We start from the raw sequence: 22,087 nt of genomic DNA, 5'->3' as shown, positions 1-22,087 counted from the left end.
GTCCTAACCCCCATTACTTCAGAATGTGACTTTATTTTGAAATAAGGTCTTTACAGAGACAAGTTAAAATGAGGTCATTATGGTGGTCCCTAATCCCATATGACTGGCGTCCTTGTAAAATGGGGAAATTTGGACACAGAGACGGACATGCACAGAGGAAAGACAGTGTGAAGACACACAGGGAGAAGATGGCCATCCACAAGCCACGGAATGCCTGAGGCTACCAGAAGCTAAGAGAGGGGGCTGGAACAGATCCTTCCCTAGTGCGTTCAGAGGGCGCATTGCTCTCTCAATACCTTGATTTTGGACTTCTAGCCTCCAGAACTGTGAGAATAACTTTCTGTGGTTTAAGCCACTCAATTTTTGGTACTTCTTTACAGCAGCCCTAGGAAACTAATACCATGAACCAATTATATAAATAAAAATTAATTAGAAAAAAATCTTTTACAGTAGGTCCCTAACAAAAGGCAAAATCAATGGAGAGACAGAGACAATATGTTCATGGGTATGAAAAAGATGTCAATCTTCTTGTAATTAATCCATCAATTCAGTGCAATTCCAATCTCAATCGCAATAGGATTTTTCAGGGAACTAGAAAAGCAGCTGCTAAAATCCATCTAGAAGAGAAAATGGACAAGAATGGTAAAGACAGATTTGAAACTGAACAGAGGTGGGGGACTTGCCTCATGTGATATCAGAACATATCTAAATGAAATAATTAAACTGGCATGGAGGCAAGGGACAGATACAGAGATCAATGAAACATAATAGAAATGTCAGAGATAGACCTGTGTATACATGGGAATTTGGCACATGATAAAGGTGGAATATCAAAACCAGGGAAAGGACTGGCTTTTTTTTTTTTTTTTCCCCAGCTGCATGACTTGAGGGGTCTTATTTCCCTGATCAGGGATGGAACCCCGGCCCCAGCAGTGAAAACACTGAGTTCTAACCACTGGACATCCAGGGAATTCCCAGGACTGGCTTTTAAAATAAATGGTATCTGGACAATTAGCTATATCTACCATAAATTCCTACCTTAGTACATTTTCAAAAATAAGTCTCATATGGTTGAAAGAAACAAAATCAAAACTAGGAAAAGTATTAAAAGAAATGATAAACTATATGACCTTGTGGTATGGCAAGCCTCTTAAACACACCAAAAGTCAGGATAGATTGATAAATAGGTGTGAATAAACACTAAGAACTTCTGTGTGAGAAAAATAAATAAATAAAGTTAAAATATAAAGTGCAAACTAGCAGGAAATATTTGGAATATGTGTAACTGACTAACAATTAGAATTGGAATCCATAAAGTACTCTGACACATTAACAGTAATAAAAAAGGCATACAACCATTGAAAAAATGGTCAAAGGATATGCGCAAGCAACCCACAGAAAACAAACTATTAAAGACCAATAAACTCACAGAAAGATGTTCTCTCCTTAGTAATCAGAGAGTTGCAAGTTAGAACAGTGTGATACTATCCTTTCAGGAAATGACTAATATTTACTCATCAACCAGGTCTCTGCTCAGATGTCCCTTTCTCTAAGAAGCTCTTTCCTGGCCCTCGGGCTGGATTAGGTGTTCCCTGCCCCACCCCCCTCCCGGGCCCTCTGGGGTCTCCTAGCCAGCCCTGTCCACTCTGGATCGTCACTGTTTGGGAAAGGGTTTGTCTCTCCCAATGCGTTGTGAGCTCCAGAAGGGCGGAGCGGGGCTATCGTTATCTGGGGCAATGTATGTGGAATAAGAGAATGAGTGAATGGGGAAACTGAGGTTAAGTCAATGACAGAGCTGGAATTCAAACCCAAGTCTGTACTGAGAGAAGGAACCTAATTTGATTACCCGCCATCCCTTCTCCACTAAGCCCTGCCCAGAGCCCAGGCACACAAGAGGAGCTCAATAAGAGCACTGAAATCAAACTGCTCGGCAACGGGAGACGCTGAGGGCCAGAGGCGGACAGCTCTCTCCAAACCCAAACCTCCGCAGTCCTCCAGAACCATAGAGAGCTGCGCGAGGAACCGCCTCTCTCGATGCTCTACGCCTTTGGGGAACGTCAGGAGCGGGCTGGAGGGCTAGAGAGGCCGGAAGTGCGACTAGCCTGGGGCTACGCTGGCCGCGCCGGCGGTGGGACGCCTTGATCTCTCTCCTGTCTTTCCTTCGCGGCCCGGGGTCGAGGAGGTGAGTTCTCGGGACGCTGAGACCGCGGGGCTGGGTTGAGAGGGGCGTGGGGTTGAGACCGCCGCTGGCGATTGGCAGATGCAGAAGCCAATCAATCGTTACAATGTCTGAGAGTTTGAGAAGGTGGAGCGAGGGAAAGGTATCCTGGTGCGAGCCTTGGGGGCGAGGTGGACAGAGGGTTGGGGACAGTGGTCTAGCCTGGCAAACGGAAGGCGGGGAACAGTGAAGGCGGGGAGAATAGAAAGGTGGGACCCTGAAGGGTGTGGCGAAAAGAAAGTGTGTCCCGGTAAGGGGCGGGGCGAGCCGCAGGTGGAGGCTCGATGGGGCGGGGCCTTATAGAACCTGGGGCCCTGGGTGTCTGGACCTGGACGCGATGGAGCCCCTGGAATTTTTCGGGGGGTACGGCTGGGTCTGGGGGTTCCTTCTGGGGAATGTCGATGCTTCGCTCGCTCCCGACGCCACGGCTTTATTTTCAGGCCCCTAGAAGGACCTTGCGATGGACGAAGAGAGAGTGGAGAAGCCCGCTGGCCCACCCACAAGGAAGAAATTCCTCATTCCAGTGGACGAGGATGAGGTCCCTCCTCCCGGGGTAGGACTAGGAGATGGGGGGACTGCTGGGAGGCTTGGGGGGTGGTTGGGAGGAAGGGGGACAGGAAGGGGCCTGTGGGACCACAGTGTGGGTTAGGAAATGTTGGGGCCTGGGTCACGTTGAGAAGACAGTCTTTTTGCCTTCTGCAAGTATCAGTTTCCTGTAAAAAGTAAAATGTCATGGTCAGGAGGGCTAAGGCAGCGGCTGCAAACTGGCAGCCAGGAAGTAGTCCTGAGATACGTTTTACGTGGCCAGAACCCTGGTTCTGCAAGGAGTGAATTTGTTGCTGATAGTTGAGAATTTGGAAGGTTTGGCAATTTTAAAGGAATCTGCACTTTTGACATCTTTTGGTAAATAAAGCATCTGGCAACACAGAGATCTCAATCCTACAGGAACACAATTACCTGGTGATAAGTAGTGGCTGCCACCTGTGTGCTAGGAAGAAAAAGAAAGTAGGCTAAGGATAGAGGGTGTGATGGGGGAGAAGAGCTACCTTAGATAGAACAGTCAAGGGACGGCCTCTTGGAGGAGATGATGCCTTTGCCAAAATGTGAGAGAAGTGAGTGAGCGAGCTATGCAACATCAGGGGGGAAGGGAACAGCCAGTGCAAAGGCCCTGAGGTCAGAGAGAATCTGATAAGTTTTAGGGCGGCAGGAAGGCCAGCGGGGCTGGGGTAGAGAAAGCCAGGGGAAGACGTAGAAGGTGAGGTCCTTGAGGCAAGGGTGCAGTGGCAGATCTTTACGAGGCTTGAGGACTGAAGTGACAGCTTTGGCTTTTACTCTGAGTAGGAACCACCTAAGGGCTCTGAGCAGAAGAGGAACATGATATGACTCAGTGTGGGGAGCAGACTGTGGGAGGTAAGGGCAGAGGCAGGTAACTGGTGCGGAGGTGACTGCAGTGGCCCAAGGGAGAGAAGATGGTGGTTGGGACCAGGGTAGAGGCCGAGGAGGTGGGGAGAAGTGGCTAGATTCAGATTTTGTATGCCCTCTCACCCCTCTCCCCACAGGCCAAGCCCTTATTCAAATCCACACGGAGCCTGCCCACTGTGGAGACCTCCCCCCAGCCGGCTCCTCAGACCTACGCCGAGTACGCCATCTCAGGACCTCCAGGAGGGCCTGGAGCCACACGCCCCATAGGGCCAGAACCCCTGGCAGGAGAGACCCCCAACCAGGCCCCCAAACCAGGAGCAAAATCCAACAGCATCATTGTGAGCCCCCGGCAGGTGAGGAGGGGGCTGGAGAAGTGGGGCTTTGGGGTTTCTGGTGGGAAACGTGGTTATAGGGGAGGGCTTTCTAGTGGACAAGGAAGGAGTTCTGAGTTCTAGCCATTATGCTCTCAACAGCACCATTCAGCCATTCAACTAGCGTGTGTGGGTTGAGTATGCCCCATGTCTTAGTCTGTTCAGGCTTCTGTAACAAAAATACCATAGACTGGTGGTCTGAACACCGAACATTTATTTCTCACAGTTCTGGAGGCTGAGAAGTCCAAGATCAAGGCGCTGGCAGATTCGGTGTCTAGTGAGGACCCACTTCCTGGTTCATAGACAGCCATCTTCTCACTGTGTCCTCACAGCGTAGGAGAGGGTGAGGGAGCTCTCTGGGGTCTCTTTTATAAGAGTGCTAGTCCCATTCATGAGGGCTGCACCTTCATGACCTAATCACCTCCCTTCACCTCCTAATATCATCACATTGGGGGGGTAGTATTTCAACCTATGAATTTTGGGGAGACGCAGTCCATAGCACCCCAACTCTTACGGTTGGGGGCGTGATGGTGTTCATGAAGCTACATTTCCTGTTCCCAGGTTTGTCCATTTATTCAAAAACAGTTGAACACAGGCCCAAGTTTGAATCCCACTCTGCCACACAGTAGCTGTGTCATCTTGGGCATCATCTTGGGTGACTTAACCCCTCTGAGCCTTTAAAATGGGGGTTCACCCACTTACAATCCATAAATATCTTCAGAGGTTACCTGGTGCAGTTCTAAGCTCTGGAGATTGCAGATAAAGTCTCTGCCATTGACGGGGCTGGCATTCTGGAAGGAGAGAGCAGCAGTGTACAGAGATAATAATGGGACTCAAGAACATGAAATATGCCCAAAATTTTTAGCCATCAGGGAAACGCAAACCAAAACCACAATGAGATACCACGTCATACCCTAGAATCAAAAGGATAGACAATAACAAGGGTGGGGAGAGTGTTGGAGGAGTTGGAGCCCTCATACACTGCTGGTGGGGATGTAAAATGGTGCAGTCACTTTGGAAAACCGCCTGGCAGTTCCTCAGACATTTAAACATAGAGTTATCCTATGACCGTGCAGTTCCATCTCTAGGTATATATGCAAGAGAAATGAAAATACGGTCAACCTTCTGCAACCATGGATACAAAACCCGCAGACACAGAGGGCCAACTGTACTACGTCATCTGTGGATTTTGATATCCAGGGGGTCCTGGGACCAATCCCCTGTGGATACTGAGGGACCACTGTCTTACGTCCACACAAAATCTAGTACACACATGTTCACAACAGCATTATTCACAATAGCCAAAAAGTGGAAACAACCCAAATGTCTAGCAAATGATGACTAGTTGTTTTCACTTAGCATAATGCTCTCAAGGTTCACCCATGTTGTAGCACGAATTAGTACTTCATTCCTTTTTGTTGCTAAATAGTATTCCATTGCATGGACATGCCACTTTGTTTGTCCATTCATCCATTGACGGGCGTTCGGGTTGTTCATATCTCTCAATTATTATGAAAATGCTGCTGTGAACATTTGTGTACTGCTGTTAACATATGTTTCCAGTTCTCTTGGGTATTTATCTAGGAGTGGATTTGCTGGGTCGTATGGTAACTGTATGTTTAACTTTCTCGGGTACCCCCAACTGTCTTCTAAAAGGCTGCGTCATTTTACATTCCCACCAGCAGTGGATGAAGGTTCCATTCTCACCATATCGTCACCACTTGTCATTGTCTGTCTTTTAGATTTCAGTCATTCTAATGGGTGTGAAGTGGACAAAATACTTCTTTAAAAATTAAAATTGGGATAAACAACAAGGTCCTACTGTATAGCACAGAAAATTATATACAATATCCTATGATAAACTGTGATGGAAAAGAATATTTAAAAAAATATATATATATATGTATAACTGAATCACTTTGCTGTACAGCAGAAATTAACATGACATTGTAAATTAACTGTGCTTCAATTTAAAAAAAAAAAAAAATTGGATTCCGCCCCTCCTTTGCCCAAAGCCCTTCCATGGCTCCCAGTGGCTCAGGTTCAGATGGCCCAGAGCCTGTGGGACTTGGGACCCCTGCAGACCCTTCCCACCCCAGCTGCTCTGACCACTCCACAGTCCACCCCGAGAGCAGATACCACACCCTTATTAGAGCTGAATTCCACCTCACTTGGTAATTACATGTTCGTCCCTGAGATGCTTTTGTTTAATGTCTGTGTCCCCCACGAGGGCAGGGATCTATGTCCTCTTGGTCACGGCTGTATCCCCAGCACTTAGACACACAGTAGGCACTCAGATACCTGAATAGATTAGAGCTTGACCTGCTCAAAGTATTTTGGTCTTGGGCTACAGGGTAGAGCATGAGGCGGGGGTTTATTTATTTCTTTTGGCTGCGTTGGGTCTTCATTGCTGCGCGTGGGCTTTCTCTAGTTGCGGCGAGCGGGGGCTACTCTTCGTCACGGTGCGCGGGCTTCTCATTGCAGTGACATCTCTTGTTGCAGAGCACGGGCTCTAGGCGCATGGGCTTCAGTAGTTGTGGCACATGGGCTCAGTAGTCGTGGCTCGCGGGCTTAGTTGCACCGCGGCTTGTGGGATCTTCCCGGACCAGGGATCCAGCGCGTGTCCCCTGTATTGGTAGGCGGATTCTTAACCACCGTGCCACCAGGAAAGTCTGTGAGGGGTGTTTAGAGAGAGGAGTCTGCTGGGCAGATACCAGGCTTTCGGGGCTCTGACCCTGTGGAGGGTCGCAGGCCACGGTGAGGAGCTTCCTCCTGAGGGCACTGGGAAGCCATGGCAGGGCTTAGAGCTGGAGAGGGGCAGCTTTGTGCTTCAGGAAGAGCCGTCTAGCTCCTGTTTGGAGGGTGGCCAGGAGGGGACACCACTGGGGCAGGAGACCAGGAGGAGGTGGGGTGGAGGCCATGGCAGTGGAAGGGGAGGAATTCATGGGGGATGCTTAGAAGGTAGATGTCCCACCTGGTGGATGAGGGGGAGAGGGAAGCGTGTAGGACAAGGCCTGGGTCTCTGGATGGTGGGGCCGGCCCTGAGTTGGGGCTGGGAGGGGGAGCAGGTGTGGAGGCCAGTGCCGAGTGCAGTGAGGTAGATCCCTGGGGACAGGTGTCCAGTGGACCAAGGACACACGAGCTGGGGCTGGGGACAGGGCTGAGCCGGAGAGAGACCCAGGGACCCTTTAGTTAAGGCCTAGGGCCAGGGAGGAGGGGCCGAGGTCAGAGCCCCAGTACCAAGAACATTCCAGGCTGCGGAGGAGGAGGAGTCTGGGGAGAGGAGGAGGGCAGAGCTGGAGAAGCCCCGGGTGCAAAGCAGGAGGTGGGGGGAGGGGCCCTGGGGTGGCGGTGGGCCCAGGGTCACTCTGCTAATGGCTTCCGTTCTCCCTCCCCCAGAGGGGCAACCCCGTGCTGAGGTTTGTGCGCAACGTGCCCTGGGAGTTTGGCGATGTGCTTCCCGATTACGTGCTGGGCCAGAGCACCTGTGCCCTCTTCCTCAGGTGAGCTCTGGGGGCCACCCACCCTCAAGATGGCCTGCGAGGGCTGTGCTCTGGGTGTTCTCGGCCATTGTGTGGGAGACCTCTGGGCACGGCCCGGGCCTAGGTGTGACCCTGTGTGGGAGGCAGAGATCTTGGCTTAGAGGTGTCGGAAGCAAGAGCTGCGCCCCGGACTCTGGGTCTGAGGGAGGAGGGGCCGGGGGCCTGGATCCTGGGTGTGAGGGGGGAGGGGCCGGGGCTCTGGATCCTGGGGCTGAGGGGGGAGGGGCCGGGGGCCTGGATCCTGGGTCTGAGGGGGGAGGGGCCGGGGGTCTGGATCCTGGGTCTGAGGGAGGAGGGGCCAGGCGCCTGGACTCTGGGGCTGCGGGAGGAGGGGGACTCATGTCCTGGACACCAGGACTGGAGCCAGGATTTCTGTAACCGTCGCCACAGTTAAATAAGTTTCCCTCCACTCCTGGGGGCCCCTCTCCAGACAGGGGAAGTGAAACTTCTAAGTTCCTGTCCTCCCTGCAGTGTACGAGAGCTGCTATAGCAGAAATGTCCCTTTGTTCCTGGGTGGCAAAGCCACCCCACCCCGTCCGTGCCAGCGCCCTCTGTGGTCAAAGCAGGCAGTCCCGGGGATGGGCCCTGCTTCCCAAGACCAGCTGTGCAGCACCACCCCCTGACCCCGGTATACACTCTCTAGGGTTTCCTGGTCTCCACCTGAAACCTAAAGTCCTTCTCTTCCTAGGTGAAGAATCCGGGGGTCCACCCTTCCAGGGAGTCAGAGCCAGGCATCCCTCACTGCCAGTCCCCTCATGCCCCTTTCTTGAAGGGTGACCTTGGGCAAGTCACTTAACCTCTCTGAGCCTCAGATCTGCCTGTGCTCCCCAAGCCCTCTGCCTTCCAGCAAGAGGGGAGAAGGGCTTCTGGGGTCTCTTAGCTGGAGACCTACCAACCCTCCCTCTCCCGCCCCCCAGCCTCCGTTACCACAGCCTCCACCCAGACTACATCCATGGGCGGCTGCAGAGCCTGGGGAAGAGCTTCGCCCTGCGGGTCCTGCTCGTCCAGGTGGATGTGGTAAGCAGGGGTCACTCCTCCATTGGCCTCACTGCCCCCATCTGTGAAATGGGGAGCCTTGGGCCTCCTGGTTGCCTGGTAGACTGTTGAATCTCTTCTAAGGAGAAATGCAAGTTGGAACCCCAGTGGGGAATTTCTCACATCTGAGATGGACAGCTGTGTTGGCCAGGAGGTGGAGGGTCAGATTACCCGTCTCCTGCTTCCCCACTCCCCCTTCAACCAGGCCCTGCCCTCTGCCACTTCAATACTTCTTGAACCTGTTTCATTCTATCCTCACAGCCGGGCCCTGATCCAGGCCCTTTCCCCTCTTGCCTGGGTCCCTGCCCCAGCCTCTTTTCTTGTCTTGTGGCCTCCAGCTTCGACCCTGCAGTAGTCAGAGGGGTCTTCTGGCACACAGATCTGATGTCCCAACCCCTCCGTGATCCCCCAGTGCTCTCCATGGCCCGTGAGGCCCAGTGTCACCCGATCCCTGCCCAGCTCTCCTGGTTCATCTCTAAGCTTCCACGTGATCACCCTTTCATTTCACAGCCTCCATCCCATAGTGGTGAATTGTACTTCCTCAAGCCTTTCCCCTCCCTTCCTTTGCACACGCTGTTCCCTATGCCTGGAATTCCCTTTTCTGCTCTCTGTTGCCCTCACTCCTCATCCTCCTTCAGGTCCCAGCTCAGATATCCCCTCCTCTAGGAAGCTCTCCCTAATCCCCCAGGTAGGACAGACGCTCCTCTGGCTCTCCCACCCCAGCGCTGGCCACTCTTGAATCATCACTGACTGGGGACTGTCTGTCCCCCTCATCACACTGTGAGTCCCAGGAAGGCACAGCCAGGGCTGTCCCGGTCACTGCTGGGTCCTGCACAGGCTGGGCACCCAGTTGGAGATTAGGGAGTGTCAGTTGAGTGATAGGCTCTTGGCACCCTAAGCCGCTCTGCTTCCAAGACTGTAATTCTTTGCTTTCTCCCAGATCCCTCATTCTAATTTTCTTCTCTGCTCAGAAAGACCCTCAGCAGGCCCTCAAGGAACTGGCTAAGATGTGCATCCTGGCCGACTGCACCCTGATCCTCGCCTGGAGGTGAGATGGAGGCCCCCTCCCAGGTCAGGCTCTATCTTGAGAGTTACTGCCCCTTCTGCCCCCAAATCTTCCCAGCCCTTCTTCCTCCCACGAACTCCCTGTGTGAGTCTGGTCCAGGCACTGCCTCTCTGGGCTTCAGTTTCTTTATCTGTAAAGTAGGGTCTTAATATCTTTGACGTACATCAAATCCCAGGACCATACTAGGCACTTATGAGTTAGACATAAAATCTGGCTGAATAATTAATTTCAAGTCTAGGTTTCTAAAGACTATTTTGATTGGCTCTCCAATAGGGAAAAGAAGACATCCCTTCCTCACACCATAATCGGAACAAAATCTTGATAATTATAGACACAAAAAGCAAAACTACAGAAAAAGTATTCAAAGAAATCTTATAAAATATATATATATATTTATTATGATCCTGTGGTAGGGAAAGTCTTCCAAAACAAGACCCAAAACCTAGACACCATAAAGGAAAAGGTTACCCAATTTGAGTAAATTAAAAATTTAAAACGTCCAGATGGTAAGAGATACTGTAAACAAAGTTAAAAGACAAGTGACAAACCAAGAGAAAATACTTGTTATATATATATAAAACAAAGACTTAAAAAAAAAAAAAAAAAAAAACAAAGACTTATGATCCCTAATTTATATATGTATATATAAATTTTATATTTATACAGTTCAAATATATATAAATGTTTATATTCATAGGAGTGTATTTAAACATTTATTACATATTTACGTGTATATATACATATATTTGCATATATATGTGTATATATATATGCAAATATATGTGTGTGTGTGTGTGTGTGTGTGTGTGTGTATATATATATATATATATATATATATATAGAGCCTCTTACAATTCAGTAAGAAAAAAATAGCCCGATTTTTAAAAGTCTAACGCAGGTTGCCAAGAACACATGAAAAAACTATCAGCCACACAGCTTATCAGGAAAAGTAAATTTTCAAAGAATGAGGTGTTATTTTTCACCCATTAATTTGGTGAAAACGTCAGATGGATAATATGAAAGGGGCACCTGCATGTCTGGTTGGCAGGAGACTTCACTGGCTATTAAAACAGGAAATAGACACACTCTTCAACGCAGACATTCCCCCACTCGGAATGTCTCCCCTTCGATCATCCCTCCCTGGGTGTGCAGATCCGCAGTGGCGTGGGCCTTCCTGGCACCATCCGTGCAGTAAGCTGCAGGACCAAAGAGCGTGATAGTTTAATTTATGTATAAAAGGAAGGAAAGTGAGCCGTGTTTATGAACAGATACAGATGTGAACAAACTGCAGGGGCTCCAAGCTGTGAACAGCGTTGAACCTTGGGAATGGCACAAGGGGAGGTCCCGAGGGGAGGGAGACTTCTATCCTCTGCCCTTCTCTTTCCTTCTGAATATGAAATGGTTAGTTTCTTTTGTTAAAGAATAGGTAGCATATTCGTGTAGTTAAAAAATCAGAGGTGATTATATATATACTGTATATATAAGTATCTATAAGTATTATAAAATGTAAGTATATAAATATTATAAGTGTATATAAGTATATATGAGTATACACGTAAGTAATATATAAGTATAATACATTTATATGTTATATAATATATTTTATAAGTATATATAATATATACCTATATCATATAAGTATATATATTAAGATATACAATCACTTCTGAGTTTTGAACTACATATATAATATATATATATACTGTTTTTATATTGCTTTCAGATACTGTATATGTGTATACAGTATATATATAGATGGTAGTATATGCCCTTAAAAGTCTCTCTCTTCTGCCCCTTCCCTCCCACTCTGCTCCCCTCACCCTTACAGGTCACCATTATTGTTGGTTTCTTTATTTCCTTCCAACGTTTCTGTAAAACGCAAACACGTGTGAAAACATGTTAATTTTCTTTCTTAGACAGAAGTAAGCCTAGTATATATACTGTTCTGTGCCTTGTGTGGTCGTGTCATTCCTATGTCTATATCTATATCAGTGTAGAGAGCAGCCTTATTATTTTTTATTTTTTATAGCTGTGTAGTATTCTAATATAGTGTCCACATAAAAAAACTAATAGACTTTTTTTTAGAGAAATTTTAAGTTTGTAGAAAAATTGATTGGAAAGTACAGAGAGTTCCCACATACCCCCTCTCCCCCTGCACACAGTTGGTGCAGTTATTTATATCTTGTATTAATTAGTGCGGTACATTTGTTACAACTGATGAACTAATATTGAGATACCGTTATTATTAACTGAAGTCCACAGTTTACATTAGGGTTCTCTCTTTGCGTTTACATGCTATGGGTGTGATGTGTCCGTAGTTACTATTTTACAGAATAATTTCACTGCCCTGAAAGGTCCTCTGTGCTCGCCCTTTTCATCCATTTCTTCCCCCAACCCCTGGCAACCTCTGACCTTTTTACTGTCTCTGTAGCTTTGCCTTTTCTACAATGTCATATAGTTGGAATCATACAGTATGTAGCTGAAATAGAAAAATCCACAGTTCTCCTCGTGTGTTTGGAAAGCCCAGTAGTACTTCATCCTGTGCGTCTCCTTTACTCCTCACACAAAGCCCTTCACTGCTGGCCACCAAACATGTGGAGGATTTTCCCCACACCAAGCAGTTCTCTGCCAGCTGCGTGTCCTACAGTTTAGCTCAGTTCTGACACTGTCTACCTGGAGATACCGTCAGATCCCACAGGTTAAGGGCTCGCAGCGCTGCCCCATCACACACACACTGCAGGCGCCAGTCGCAAGCCCAGGTAATCCCCTGTGCTCTGACCAGCCGGCTATAGGTCAGGACCTCCAATGACCCCTTCCTCAGGTTTGATTATTTTGCTAGCGCAGCTCACAGAACTCAGGGAAACACTTACTTCTGCTTACCAGTTCATTAAAGGATATGATAAAGGACATGGATGAAGAGGTACACAGGGCAAGGTCTGGGAGGGGCCTGAGCCCCTGTGGAGCTGGGGTGTGTCACTCTCCCGGTGTGGATGTGTTCGCCAGCCTGGAAGCTCCTCAAACCCCGGTACTAGTGTTGGGATTTTATGGAGGCTTCTCACGTAGGCATGATCACTTATTAACTCCATTTCCAGCCCCTCTCCCCTCTGGAGGATCGGGGGTGGGGCTGAAAATTCCAAGCTTCTAATCCTGGCTTGGACTTTCTGGCTACCAGCCCCCATCCAGGAGCCATCCAGAGTCACCTCAGAGGAACAAAAGATGCTCCTGGCGTTCTTATCACTTAGGAATTTACAAGGGTTCGGAGCTCTGTGCCTTTTTGGCTTCGTTGGATCCTTGTTGCTGCGCGCGGGCTTGCTCTAGTTGCGGCGAGCGGGGGCTACTCTTTGTTGCGGTGCGTGGGCTTCTCATTGCGGTGGCTTCTCTTGTTGCGGAGCACGGGCTTCAGTAGTTGTGGCTCGCGGGCTCTAGAGCGCAGGCTCAGTAGTCTGGCACACGGGCTCAGTTGCTCTGCGGCATGTGGGATCTTCCCGGACCAGGGCTCGAACCCGTGTCCCCTGCATTGGCAGACGGATTCTTTTTTTGTTTGTTTGTTTTAATGCGGTACGCGGGCCTCTCACTGTTGTGGCCTCTCCCGTTGCAGAACACAGGCTCCGGACGTGCAGGCTCAGCGGCCACGGCTCACAGGCCCAGCCGCTCCACGGCATGTGGGATCTTCTAGGACCGGGGTATGAACCCACGTCCCCTGTGTAGGCAGGCGGACTCTCAACCACTGCGCCACCAGGGAAGCCCTGGCAGGCGATTTCTTAACCACTGCGCCAGCAGGGAAGTCCTAGCAATAGGCTTTTAAGGTTCCTCCTATGTCTTTTCATATCTTGGTAATTCATTTGCTATTTCAGCTATATAGTATTTTCATTTTCAGCTGTATAATATTCTACCGTGTAGGTGGACCAGCTCTGTAGCCCCCTAATGTTGGACACTTGGGTGGATTTCCAAGCTTTTGCTGGTACCAGCAACACTCCCACTACTGCCCTGAACCCCAGGAATGGGTATTTAGGCCAAAGGGTAAACGTATTTGTAATTCTGTGCCCTCCCTGGGGGTGTGTTACCTCTACACTGTTTGACTATTTGGAAAAATGTATTTATGTATTAATTGTATATTAAAACAAAAGCAAGTATAAAAATTGCTCTTTTTGCTGTGGGAAGTAGCACAGTGGAGTATAGAGAGCCCAGCCAGGTGAGACAGACCCACTGAAGGAGCTGTCTCTCCTCCTCGCCATGTGATCTTGGGCAATGCTGGTCTGTTTCCTCCTCCGTGTAATGGATTGAAAATAAATGCCTTATAGGATCTCTCAGGAGAGCTTCTGAACATAAAGGGCTTTGGACAGTGCCTGGAATGCAGCTGGGACCCCACACAGGGTATATTTTCCATGTCTTTACGTCCAAACTAGGGAATGTTTTGGACCCATTAAGTAAATGAGATTGACCTCCGTCTGTGGATGTGGAAGGACGTCCTGGTTGTACTTGGAGCAAAAGTGAAAGCAAGGAAGCGGATACAGCGCGCTAACTTGTGTGTCCTGAACAAATGATTAATAACAATAACAATAATAATCCCCGCTACAGTGAGAGGAAAGCAACAAAGCCCATGGAAAAAACACAGAATTAGAAAACTGAGTGTTTCTTTCAAAAATATAAATCAACGTTTAATCAACAAACATTGCTCACTAGCTAGACTCTGAAGGCTAAGAAAATGCCTCAAGACAAATACTTTATTTATCCTCGAGTTCCAGAGAGAAAAAAGACCAGCTTTTTCCTGTTCCTTTATTCCACACACAGACAGTCCCTTTTAATGATTTCGTTGTTTCAACTACCTTTGAAACAGTTAATTATGTGTCCAAAAAACCCCAGTGCCTAATGGGAAAATGAATGGCAATTGTGAAGTTGGGTTAGTTGTGGTAAAAGATTCAGCAGTCAGGGTCCGGAGCTCTTTCCTTTTGAAGGTGTGCTACATGAGAGACCTTCAAAGCTCCATTTTTCTTGGTAGTGGGAGCTGACTGCTTCCTGAGGTTGTCTTCCTGTGGTTGGGAAAAGAAATGGTACTGTTGGTTTTTCTCTCTCTCGAACCCGGCCAAACTCTGCACCGACCTCCCTCCCAGAAGAGCTAACATTTCTTAAATAGACTTCTAAGCGCCAGGCGTGGCACTTAGCGTGGACTCGCTTAATTGTCAATTGTCCCCCACTTTACAGATGAGGAAACCGAGGCCCAGAGAGATGAAAACCATTGGCCCAGGGTAACTCAGGTGGGAAGTGGGGCCTGAACCTAACTGGTCAGGCTCCCATCCTCTGGCCCTTAGTCAGAAAAGATGTGTTAAGATGCACCAAGCAAGGGTTACCGCCAGGGGGCATCTTGGGGGAGGTTGAGAACATTCATTCCTCTGTACATTAGAGTCTGGAATTCTTGGAGTCAGCAAATGAAATTAATCTAAAACATGACCCCTCCTTCCCCTGACCCGAATGTCTCTCACCCCAGCCCTGAGGAGGCCGGGCGGTACCTGGAGACATACAAGGCTTACGAGCAGAAGCCGGCGGACCTCCTGATGGAAAAGCTGGAGCAGGACTTCGTCTCCCGGGTGAGGCCACCTCACCTCCCTGGCTGGGCCTCCCCCTAGCTCCTCCTTGGGGGTATGAGCTGCAGTTCTGATCTCGAGTCATACCTCTCCCTCCCTGACCCCACCCTCAGCTTCCAGTCCTTTCTCCTGCCCAAACAGCAGCGAGAGGGGTCTTCCTAGGCACAAACCTGATCCTGCCCTTTCCTGCTCAAAACCCTCCCGTGGCTCCCCAGTGCCCTCACCATGCTCTCCAAGGCCTTGCCTATTTGACCCCGGCAGCCCTGTCTGCCCCCGCATTCTGTCGCTTCTCTGTGCCTGTTCCCTCTGCCTTGATTAGATGCCTAATCCCATCTTTCCCCATCTCAGCTCTAATGCTTCCTTCTCCAGGAAGTCCTCCCGGATACCCAGGCCAGGTCAAGGGCCCCCCGCTGGGCTCCCTCAGTCCCAGCCCTATCTGGGTCACCATGTCTGGAACTGATTTGTCTCCCGAACTGGACTGGGAGCCCCAGGAGGGCAGGGCTGGGGCTATCTCGATCCCTGCTGTGTCCCCAGCACCACTGAACACTCAGTGAGTGCTCAGGGAATATTTGCTGAACGAACTGTTGAATCTGGGCTCCAATGATAGAGTAATGGAGGATGTCCACAGCCACCCCTGAGGTGGGTACTATGAGGACCCCCATTTGCCTGCAAACGGAGGTCCAGAGAGGTCAGTTCCCTTGCCCAGGGTGTCACAGGGAGTAAGCAGCGGGGCCTGGTTTTGAACTCGGGTCCAACTTCAGAGCCTATGGTCTGTGCCCAGGGCAGAACCAACTCAAGATAAATGGCGTTTATCTTCGAATCACATGACCAACACCCTCTCGGCTAGTTGGGGATCACTCTGAGATGACCTTTTTTTTTTTTAATTAATTATTATTTAGTTTTGGCTGTGTTGGGTTTTTGTTGCTACGCACGGGCTTTCTCTAGTTGTGGCGAGCGGGGGCTACTCTTCGTTGTGGTGCACAGGCTTCTCATTGCAGTGGCTTCTCTTATTGCAGAGCATGGGCTCTAGGTGAGCACGCTTCAGTAGTTGTGGCTCGCAGGCTCTAGAGCACAGGCTCAGTAGTTGTGGTGCACGGGCTTAGTTGCTCCGTGGCATGTGGGATCTTCCCGGACCAGGGCTCGAACCCATGTCCCCTGCCTTGGCAGGTGGATTCTTAACCTCTGTGCCACCAGGGAAGTCCCTGAGATGACCTTTTAATCATCAGAACACATAATCAAAAAACATGCCCCCAAAGCATTTACTGAGCTCCTCCCGCATGCAGGGCAGTCTGGGGATACAGCAGCGACCCAGTGCCGCCCTCACAGACTCAGTCTTGTTCTCCTTTCTTCCAATCCACCTCTGCCCCCTCCTTCCCTTCCAGGTGACTGAATGTCTGACCACCGTGAAGTCAGTCAACAAAACGGACAGTCAGACCCTCCTGACTACTTTTGGGGTAACGAACAATTCCCTTGTGCCGACTGGCATTTCTACCCCCTTTGCTTTTTGAGGAAGCCCCCTGCGTCCCTTCTACCTCCCTCCTCTCCCCCATCCTTCCTGCCTCCCCTGCCCTCCTGCAGGATATCAGTTCCTTCCAGGAATATTTTACACCCCTCATCAGCTGGGGCAGGGGAGAGTTTTGTGTTCACCTCCCCTGATCGTTCGCTCCTACCTTCCTCAGTCTCTGGAACAGCTCATAGCTGCATCGCGGGAAGATCTGGCCTTGTGCCCAGGCCTGGGGCCCCAGAAGGTAAGAGCCCTGGGAATGGGCTTGAGGGGTTGGGGGCAGGAGGGAGCCCCAAATAAAAGGGACCTCAAACCCCAAAGTTCTGAGGTTTCAGAAGGCCCACAGTGCCTCTCCTACAGATGGGGAAAACCGAGGCCCAGAGAGGGTGTGGACCAGCCCAATCTCACACAGCCAGTCTGGGATAGAATCCAGATCAGGCTACTTCTCTCCTAGCCCCCCGAGTCCCCTCCAAGCTAGGAGGAAAAGAACCAAAAGCCCACTCTGATGTATCAAACAAATGGCTCATTTAATGACCGCTTCCTTTTCTTTCTCCCTCCCCTCCAGGCTCGAAGGTTGTTTGATGTCTTACACGAGCCCTTCTTGAAAGTGCCCCGATGACCTCTGCTGCCAAGGAGGCCCTTGGTGTAACAATAAAGCACTTTCCTGGTCCAGGCTCAGGCTGGTGTGCTGGTGTGGTCAGTGGGAGTGGGGGTCTTCTCTGCTCTCGCCTTCTGATGGCCCAGGTGGCCACTTTCAGCTTGTCTGAGTGCAATCATCAGTTTCGCTGGCGGAGACTTACACGGGATCCTGCTGCGGCTTCTTCTTCCTCTTCCTCTCCCTCTCCTGTCCCGTGGGAGCCACCTCCCCAGACTCGGGATTCAGCAGCGGCTCTGGCATCTCCTCCTGGGATGCTGTCTCTGGCACCCAGCTTTCCCGGCCCCGCTTTTTCTTCTTCTTGGTAGATGCCGGATCGGCCCCGGCCTCAGACTGCCCCTCATGTGGCAGCTCAGGCTCCATCATCTCACCTTGTGGGTTAGTCATCTCAGTCCCTGGCTCTGTCGCTTTGTGCCCTCTTTCTTTCTTCTTTTTCTTGGTGGATGCTAGAGCTGCCTGAGGCTCGGGCTCCATCAACTCTTCCTGTGGCTCCACCACCTCCGTCCCTGGCTCCATCATTGCATTCTGTCGTTTTTCTTTCTTCCTTCTCTTTCTGGGGGATGCCAGAACTGCCTCAGCCTGTGGCTCCACTTCATGTGGCAGCTCAGGCTCTATCATCTCCCCTGGGAGCTCCAGAGGTTTCATCTCTGGCTCTATAACCTCAGTCCCTGGCTCCCTCATCACTTTGTACCCCTTTTCTTTTTTCTTCTTCTTCGAGGACGGCAGTGGGATGGCTTCCTCCTGTGGCTCCATCTTCATCTGCAGCTGAGGCTCAACTATCATCCCCTCCACCGGCTCCATCCCTTCTGTCCCCGTCTGCTTCTTCCTCTTCTTGCTGGGGGATAGGACTGTCTCTTCCAGAGGCTCACTTTTAACCATGAGTTCCAGCTCCACTGTCTTTTCTTCTGACTCCAGCACCCCCATTTCTGGCTTGACCATTTCTACCTCTTTGGGCTTCTTTTTCCTCTTCTTGGTGGTGGCTGGGGACAGTGCTCCCAGAGGCTCCAACATCTCAGCGGCAGGCTCTGTTGCCAGTGGCTCTGTCACCTCCAGGTCTTTCAGCTGCTGCTTTTTTTTCTTCTTCCCAACGTCCACCTCTGAGGACCCCAACGCTGTGTCCACCTCCAGGGCCCTAGGCTCATTCACTGCCTCCTGAGGAACTGAGGCCTCTGGCACATGCCTCTTCTTTTTCCTCTTCCCAGAAGCCAGTGACTTCAACGCCAAGACTGACCCAGGCCCTGTGACTGGTGGGCTGCCTCCAAAGGCACAGAACCGAGGCTTCAGGCCAGGGGGGATCTGTGGTGGGGGATTTGCTGGAATGGGCTGCAGCAGGGTCCCTGTTAGGGATTCCTGGGGACCCTCAAAAATCCTCAGGCTGCCCTGTAGCGCCGGGGCAGAGGTGAGTCCCCCTCCCGCCTCTGCTGACGGGGCCAGCAGGGTTGCTCCTCCTCCAGCCTGAGGGCCACTGCTGCTGAGGACCCGGTAGCGGTGCCGCTTGCCTGCCAACTTGCCCTTCAAGATACGGGAGCCAGAGAGAGGCACGAGTCGCCCATTGAGGCTGAAGGGAGAAAGGGGGAGGGCACAAACTTGGTCAGATTCTTTTGGTGAGACGGGGCAGCAGCTGAGAAGCAGCATTTGTGGGTTCCCCAGGAAAGCCCCTCTAAATTCCCCCCAGGTTCAGCCACTGGGGTGAGGAGTATTCCTGCTAAGTGGCATGGGACCACTCACCAGTCTGGGGCGAAGTCTACAGGGGCCTGGATAAGCCACAGTTCTGTATCTGGGCCGGTCAACGCCTCCAAAGAGAAATGAGTGTGCTCTGAGGCTGGGGGTGTCGCAGTAAAGTTGGGGGGACAAGAAAACCGAGCAGCACCTGCAGAAGGGTAAACGGGAGTCTGCTGACACTTAATTGCTGGTCCAATCCTTCAGGGCGCGTATTGGTCCATTGGTCCCAACTTCCTGAGGGTCCCAGTCCTCTAACCGCGACTTTCCTCTCTCCCGTCTGTCCACCAGAGGCGCACCTATATCCGCCGACCCAACCCTTGTTCTCTCCACTGCTGTTCCCGCCCCCCACCAAAATATCTTCTCTCTATTCTAATTCCCCGCCCCCCCTGCCCGCCATCCCCCGGGGGATACACTCTCCGCTGATCCTGCCTCCGAGGATGTCCCTTTTTCCGTCCGAACGCTCCAGGGTACCCCTTTTTCTCCTCCCGCCAGACAACTCTCTGCACCCCGTCGGCCCGCCATGAAGCAACTCACCGCCGGACGTGGTCCCCGCCATCCCGGGACCCACGCCTCAGACCTAGCAGCCAGAGCCACTCAGGCCCCGCCGCCGACCACGTGGAACCAAAGGGGTGGGGCCTCATCTGGGAGCGTCCATGTGGCACCAGGGCGCGGGAGGTGTCGCTCGGAGCCCCCTCGCTCTGTGAGCACAAGTGGGGGAAATTTCCACTTGTACACAGGAGACTACCGAGAAAGCCATCTTTTACCCAAAGTCTGCTCCCAAAAGCAGCCGACTCGCCTGTTTGGCGGGAGTTAGAGCCTCACCAGGTCCCGGAGGGTATCCCCACAGTCTCAGACATGATTTGCTCCAACGTTGCCTTAAAGGGGCAGCCACATTCACAGGACCTGCTCTTAAAGAGACAGGAAGATCGATTGGACTGAAATTCTTAGAGAGGCAGGTAAGAGTCTAGGTCGGCAGGACTGTGCTTTCAGTGTTACAGTCCCTTCTAGGGAGGCCCAGATGCCTCAGAAATTCAGAACTTGAGTGAGAGAGGTGGGAAAATGGAGGAATGGGGGTAATTCCTCCCGAGGGCGTTAACTATCAGCCAGGGGCGGGGCTCTGGGCTCCAGGGGAGCGGGAAATATAGGGGGAGGAGCCTGTGGATCCCAGGGCGGAGCCTCTGGACTCCCGAGCTGGACACGCGTGGGGCGGTGCGACTAAGGGGCGGGGCTGTGGCCCAAAAGACGGGTAGATGCCCTCGAGGATTTAGTCTCGTGCGTGGGGGGACATTTCCAAAGGCCTTGAGGAAGGGAGAGAGAGTAGACGTCCTGACTAGCGCCCCTTCCCTGTCCTGGGGTGCGTGTAAGCAGCGGCACGTGAACGCAGATTTGGGGGACACGCCCACGCCCCTTCACACAGGGACTGCACAGCGTAGGGGGACGGGCGGAGCCGCGAGACGGTGGCTAGACTGGGTGATCCGACTGCATTCCTGACCGGTGTGTCAGCGCTGATTTCCGCCCCCTCTGCCGAGATTTCGGATCCTACTTTAGAACTGGGGCGCCCACCTTCTCAGCGAGCCAGCGGCTGCTCAGAGAGGAGGAGGGTCAGGGGAAGAGGACGTGTTGCCTCCTCCCGGGATCGCCAGACAGTTCCCGCGCGTGGGCGAGACACCCGGGCCCTGCCCCTGCGGGCTCCGAGACTACAATTCCCAGAGGACGCGAGGTTGGGAGGCGCCCGACGTCGGTCGTGGAGGCTGCTGGGAATCGTAGTCCCAGCCTCCAACTTTGGGAGCCGTTGGTGGGAAATTCTGTAAAGATCCCAACCACCCTTTTTACCGACGGAGAGATTGAGGCTCAGAGACCCGAGAGGATACTGATTTTAGCGAGGCCCTCTTCTCGTCTTGGGGGCGGGATTTGTGAGTCTTCCCCAGACTCTATAACCTTCTACCTCTTTGGTGGCGTCCAAATCTTCTTTCAAGAAGGGGGAAACTGAGCCTGGAGGAGTGGGGCAGGGACTCAGGAGTTCATCTCCTGCAGCCACAGCGAGGTAAGAGTCTGGATTCTATTTACGATTTACGTAGCCAGGTCACCCTTGGCCTTTCGACCTTCCTGTCTGTGAAATGGACTTTGGGTCAATACAAATGGGAACGTACCCATCTACGTCCTGCCCCTCCGGGACTACAAGTCCCAAGGTGCTCGAGGCGACCCCGGCTCCCCCTCCCCTCCGGGACCCGCCTCCCTCCGGTCCGAGTCACGTTGTCTAACCTGTTCCCGGCGCCTGCCCCGCCCCGTCCTCCGCTCCCCGCAGCCGGAGCCGGAGCCGGAGGAGGACCCCTGGTGCCAAGATCTGCCCCGGATCCGTGAGTTACACCCCCCCACCAGGGGGTTCAGCGGCCCCGGTGGAGCCCGACACTGGCGTCCCTGGGAGGGTCGGGAGGAGACTCGGACGCCAGGTCCCAGGGCGGAGCTGGGGGACTCCAAGAACGTTAAAAGCTAGAACTTGGATGCCAGATTTACTGGGCAGAAGGAAAAGGGGCTCGGATGCCTGAGTTCTTGGAATGGAGGGCTCAGACACTTTGGTCCCGGGGAGACGTTCGGAGACCTCGGGACGTTTCAGTCCCTCGAAATGGGGGCTCTCGGACGCCTGAGTCCTTGCGTAGAACTGGGGTATTAGATCTCTTGGGGAGAAATGGGAGACTCGGACTGCTGGGGCTCTGGAATGGGCGGCCATCCCTACCACCCTTCAGCTGCCTTCTCGACCGAGCCTTTAGGTCTCCGAGCAGAATAAGGGGTGGGGTGGGGATAGTGGAACCCGGGTTCCTGAAATGAAGCAGAACAAACACCCAGGGTCCCTCTGGAGGCTGTGTCCCGCCATTCCCCCCACTTTCTGGCTCTGGGGCCGGGGCCAAGGTGGCAGGAGGGGAGTGGGACAGATCTCCAACCTCCCTTGTGCTGCTGCGCGATCCCCAACAT

General features: G+C 51.7%; 3 protein-coding genes across 5 annotated transcripts in view; 2 read left to right on the top strand and 1 right to left on the bottom strand.

Annotated features, from left to right (window-relative positions):
• Positions 1-1,906: 1,906 nt before the first annotated feature.
• Positions 1,907-17,418, top strand: ERCC1 (ERCC excision repair 1, endonuclease non-catalytic subunit). Its single transcript, XM_004271167.4, has 10 exons — positions 1,907-2,182; positions 2,659-2,771; positions 3,778-3,993; positions 7,411-7,514; positions 8,471-8,570; positions 9,560-9,636; positions 15,140-15,239; positions 16,619-16,690; positions 16,916-16,984; positions 17,306-17,418. The coding sequence occupies exons 2-10, from the start codon at positions 2,679-2,681 to the stop codon at positions 17,357-17,359; spliced, it is 885 nt and encodes a 294-aa protein (XP_004271215.1). The 5' UTR covers positions 1,907-2,182; positions 2,659-2,678; the 3' UTR covers positions 17,360-17,418.
• POLR1G (RNA polymerase I subunit G) lies at positions 17,249-20,079 on the bottom strand. Of its 2 annotated transcripts, none has more exons than XM_033430700.2 (3): positions 19,940-20,079; positions 19,652-19,815; positions 17,249-18,953 (listed from the first exon to the last, which is right to left on the bottom strand). In XM_033430700.2, the coding sequence occupies exons 2-3, from the start codon at positions 19,756-19,758 to the stop codon at positions 17,537-17,539; spliced, it is 1,524 nt and encodes a 507-aa protein (XP_033286591.2). In that variant the 5' UTR covers positions 19,759-19,815; positions 19,940-20,079; the 3' UTR covers positions 17,249-17,536. The 2 variants fall into 2 exon arrangements, with proteins under 2 accessions (XP_033286591.2, XP_004271213.2); XM_004271165.3 differs by adding an exon at positions 19,124-19,265 and having other exon boundaries at positions 19,652-20,063.
• The window catches only part of PPP1R13L (protein phosphatase 1 regulatory subunit 13 like), a 16,335-nt gene continuing 14,272 nt past the window's right edge, over positions 20,025-22,087 (top strand). The window contains exon 1 of one of the 2 annotated variants that reach the window (XM_033430691.2): positions 20,025-20,073. The gene's annotated coding sequence lies outside the window, so the exon portion shown is untranslated. Of the gene's footprint in view, positions 20,074-21,262; positions 21,475-22,087 lie in introns of those variants that run through there. The other variant, XM_004271168.4, reaches the window with a different exon arrangement.

The sequence above is a fragment of the Orcinus orca genome, chromosome 20, assembly GCF_937001465.1.
Source record: "Orcinus orca chromosome 20, mOrcOrc1.1, whole genome shotgun sequence".
In the NCBI taxonomy this organism is placed as follows: Eukaryota; Metazoa; Chordata; class Mammalia; order Artiodactyla; family Delphinidae; genus Orcinus; species Orcinus orca.
Note: the sequence above shows the minus strand (reverse complement) of the source record. Positions and strands in the feature narration are given on the sequence as shown.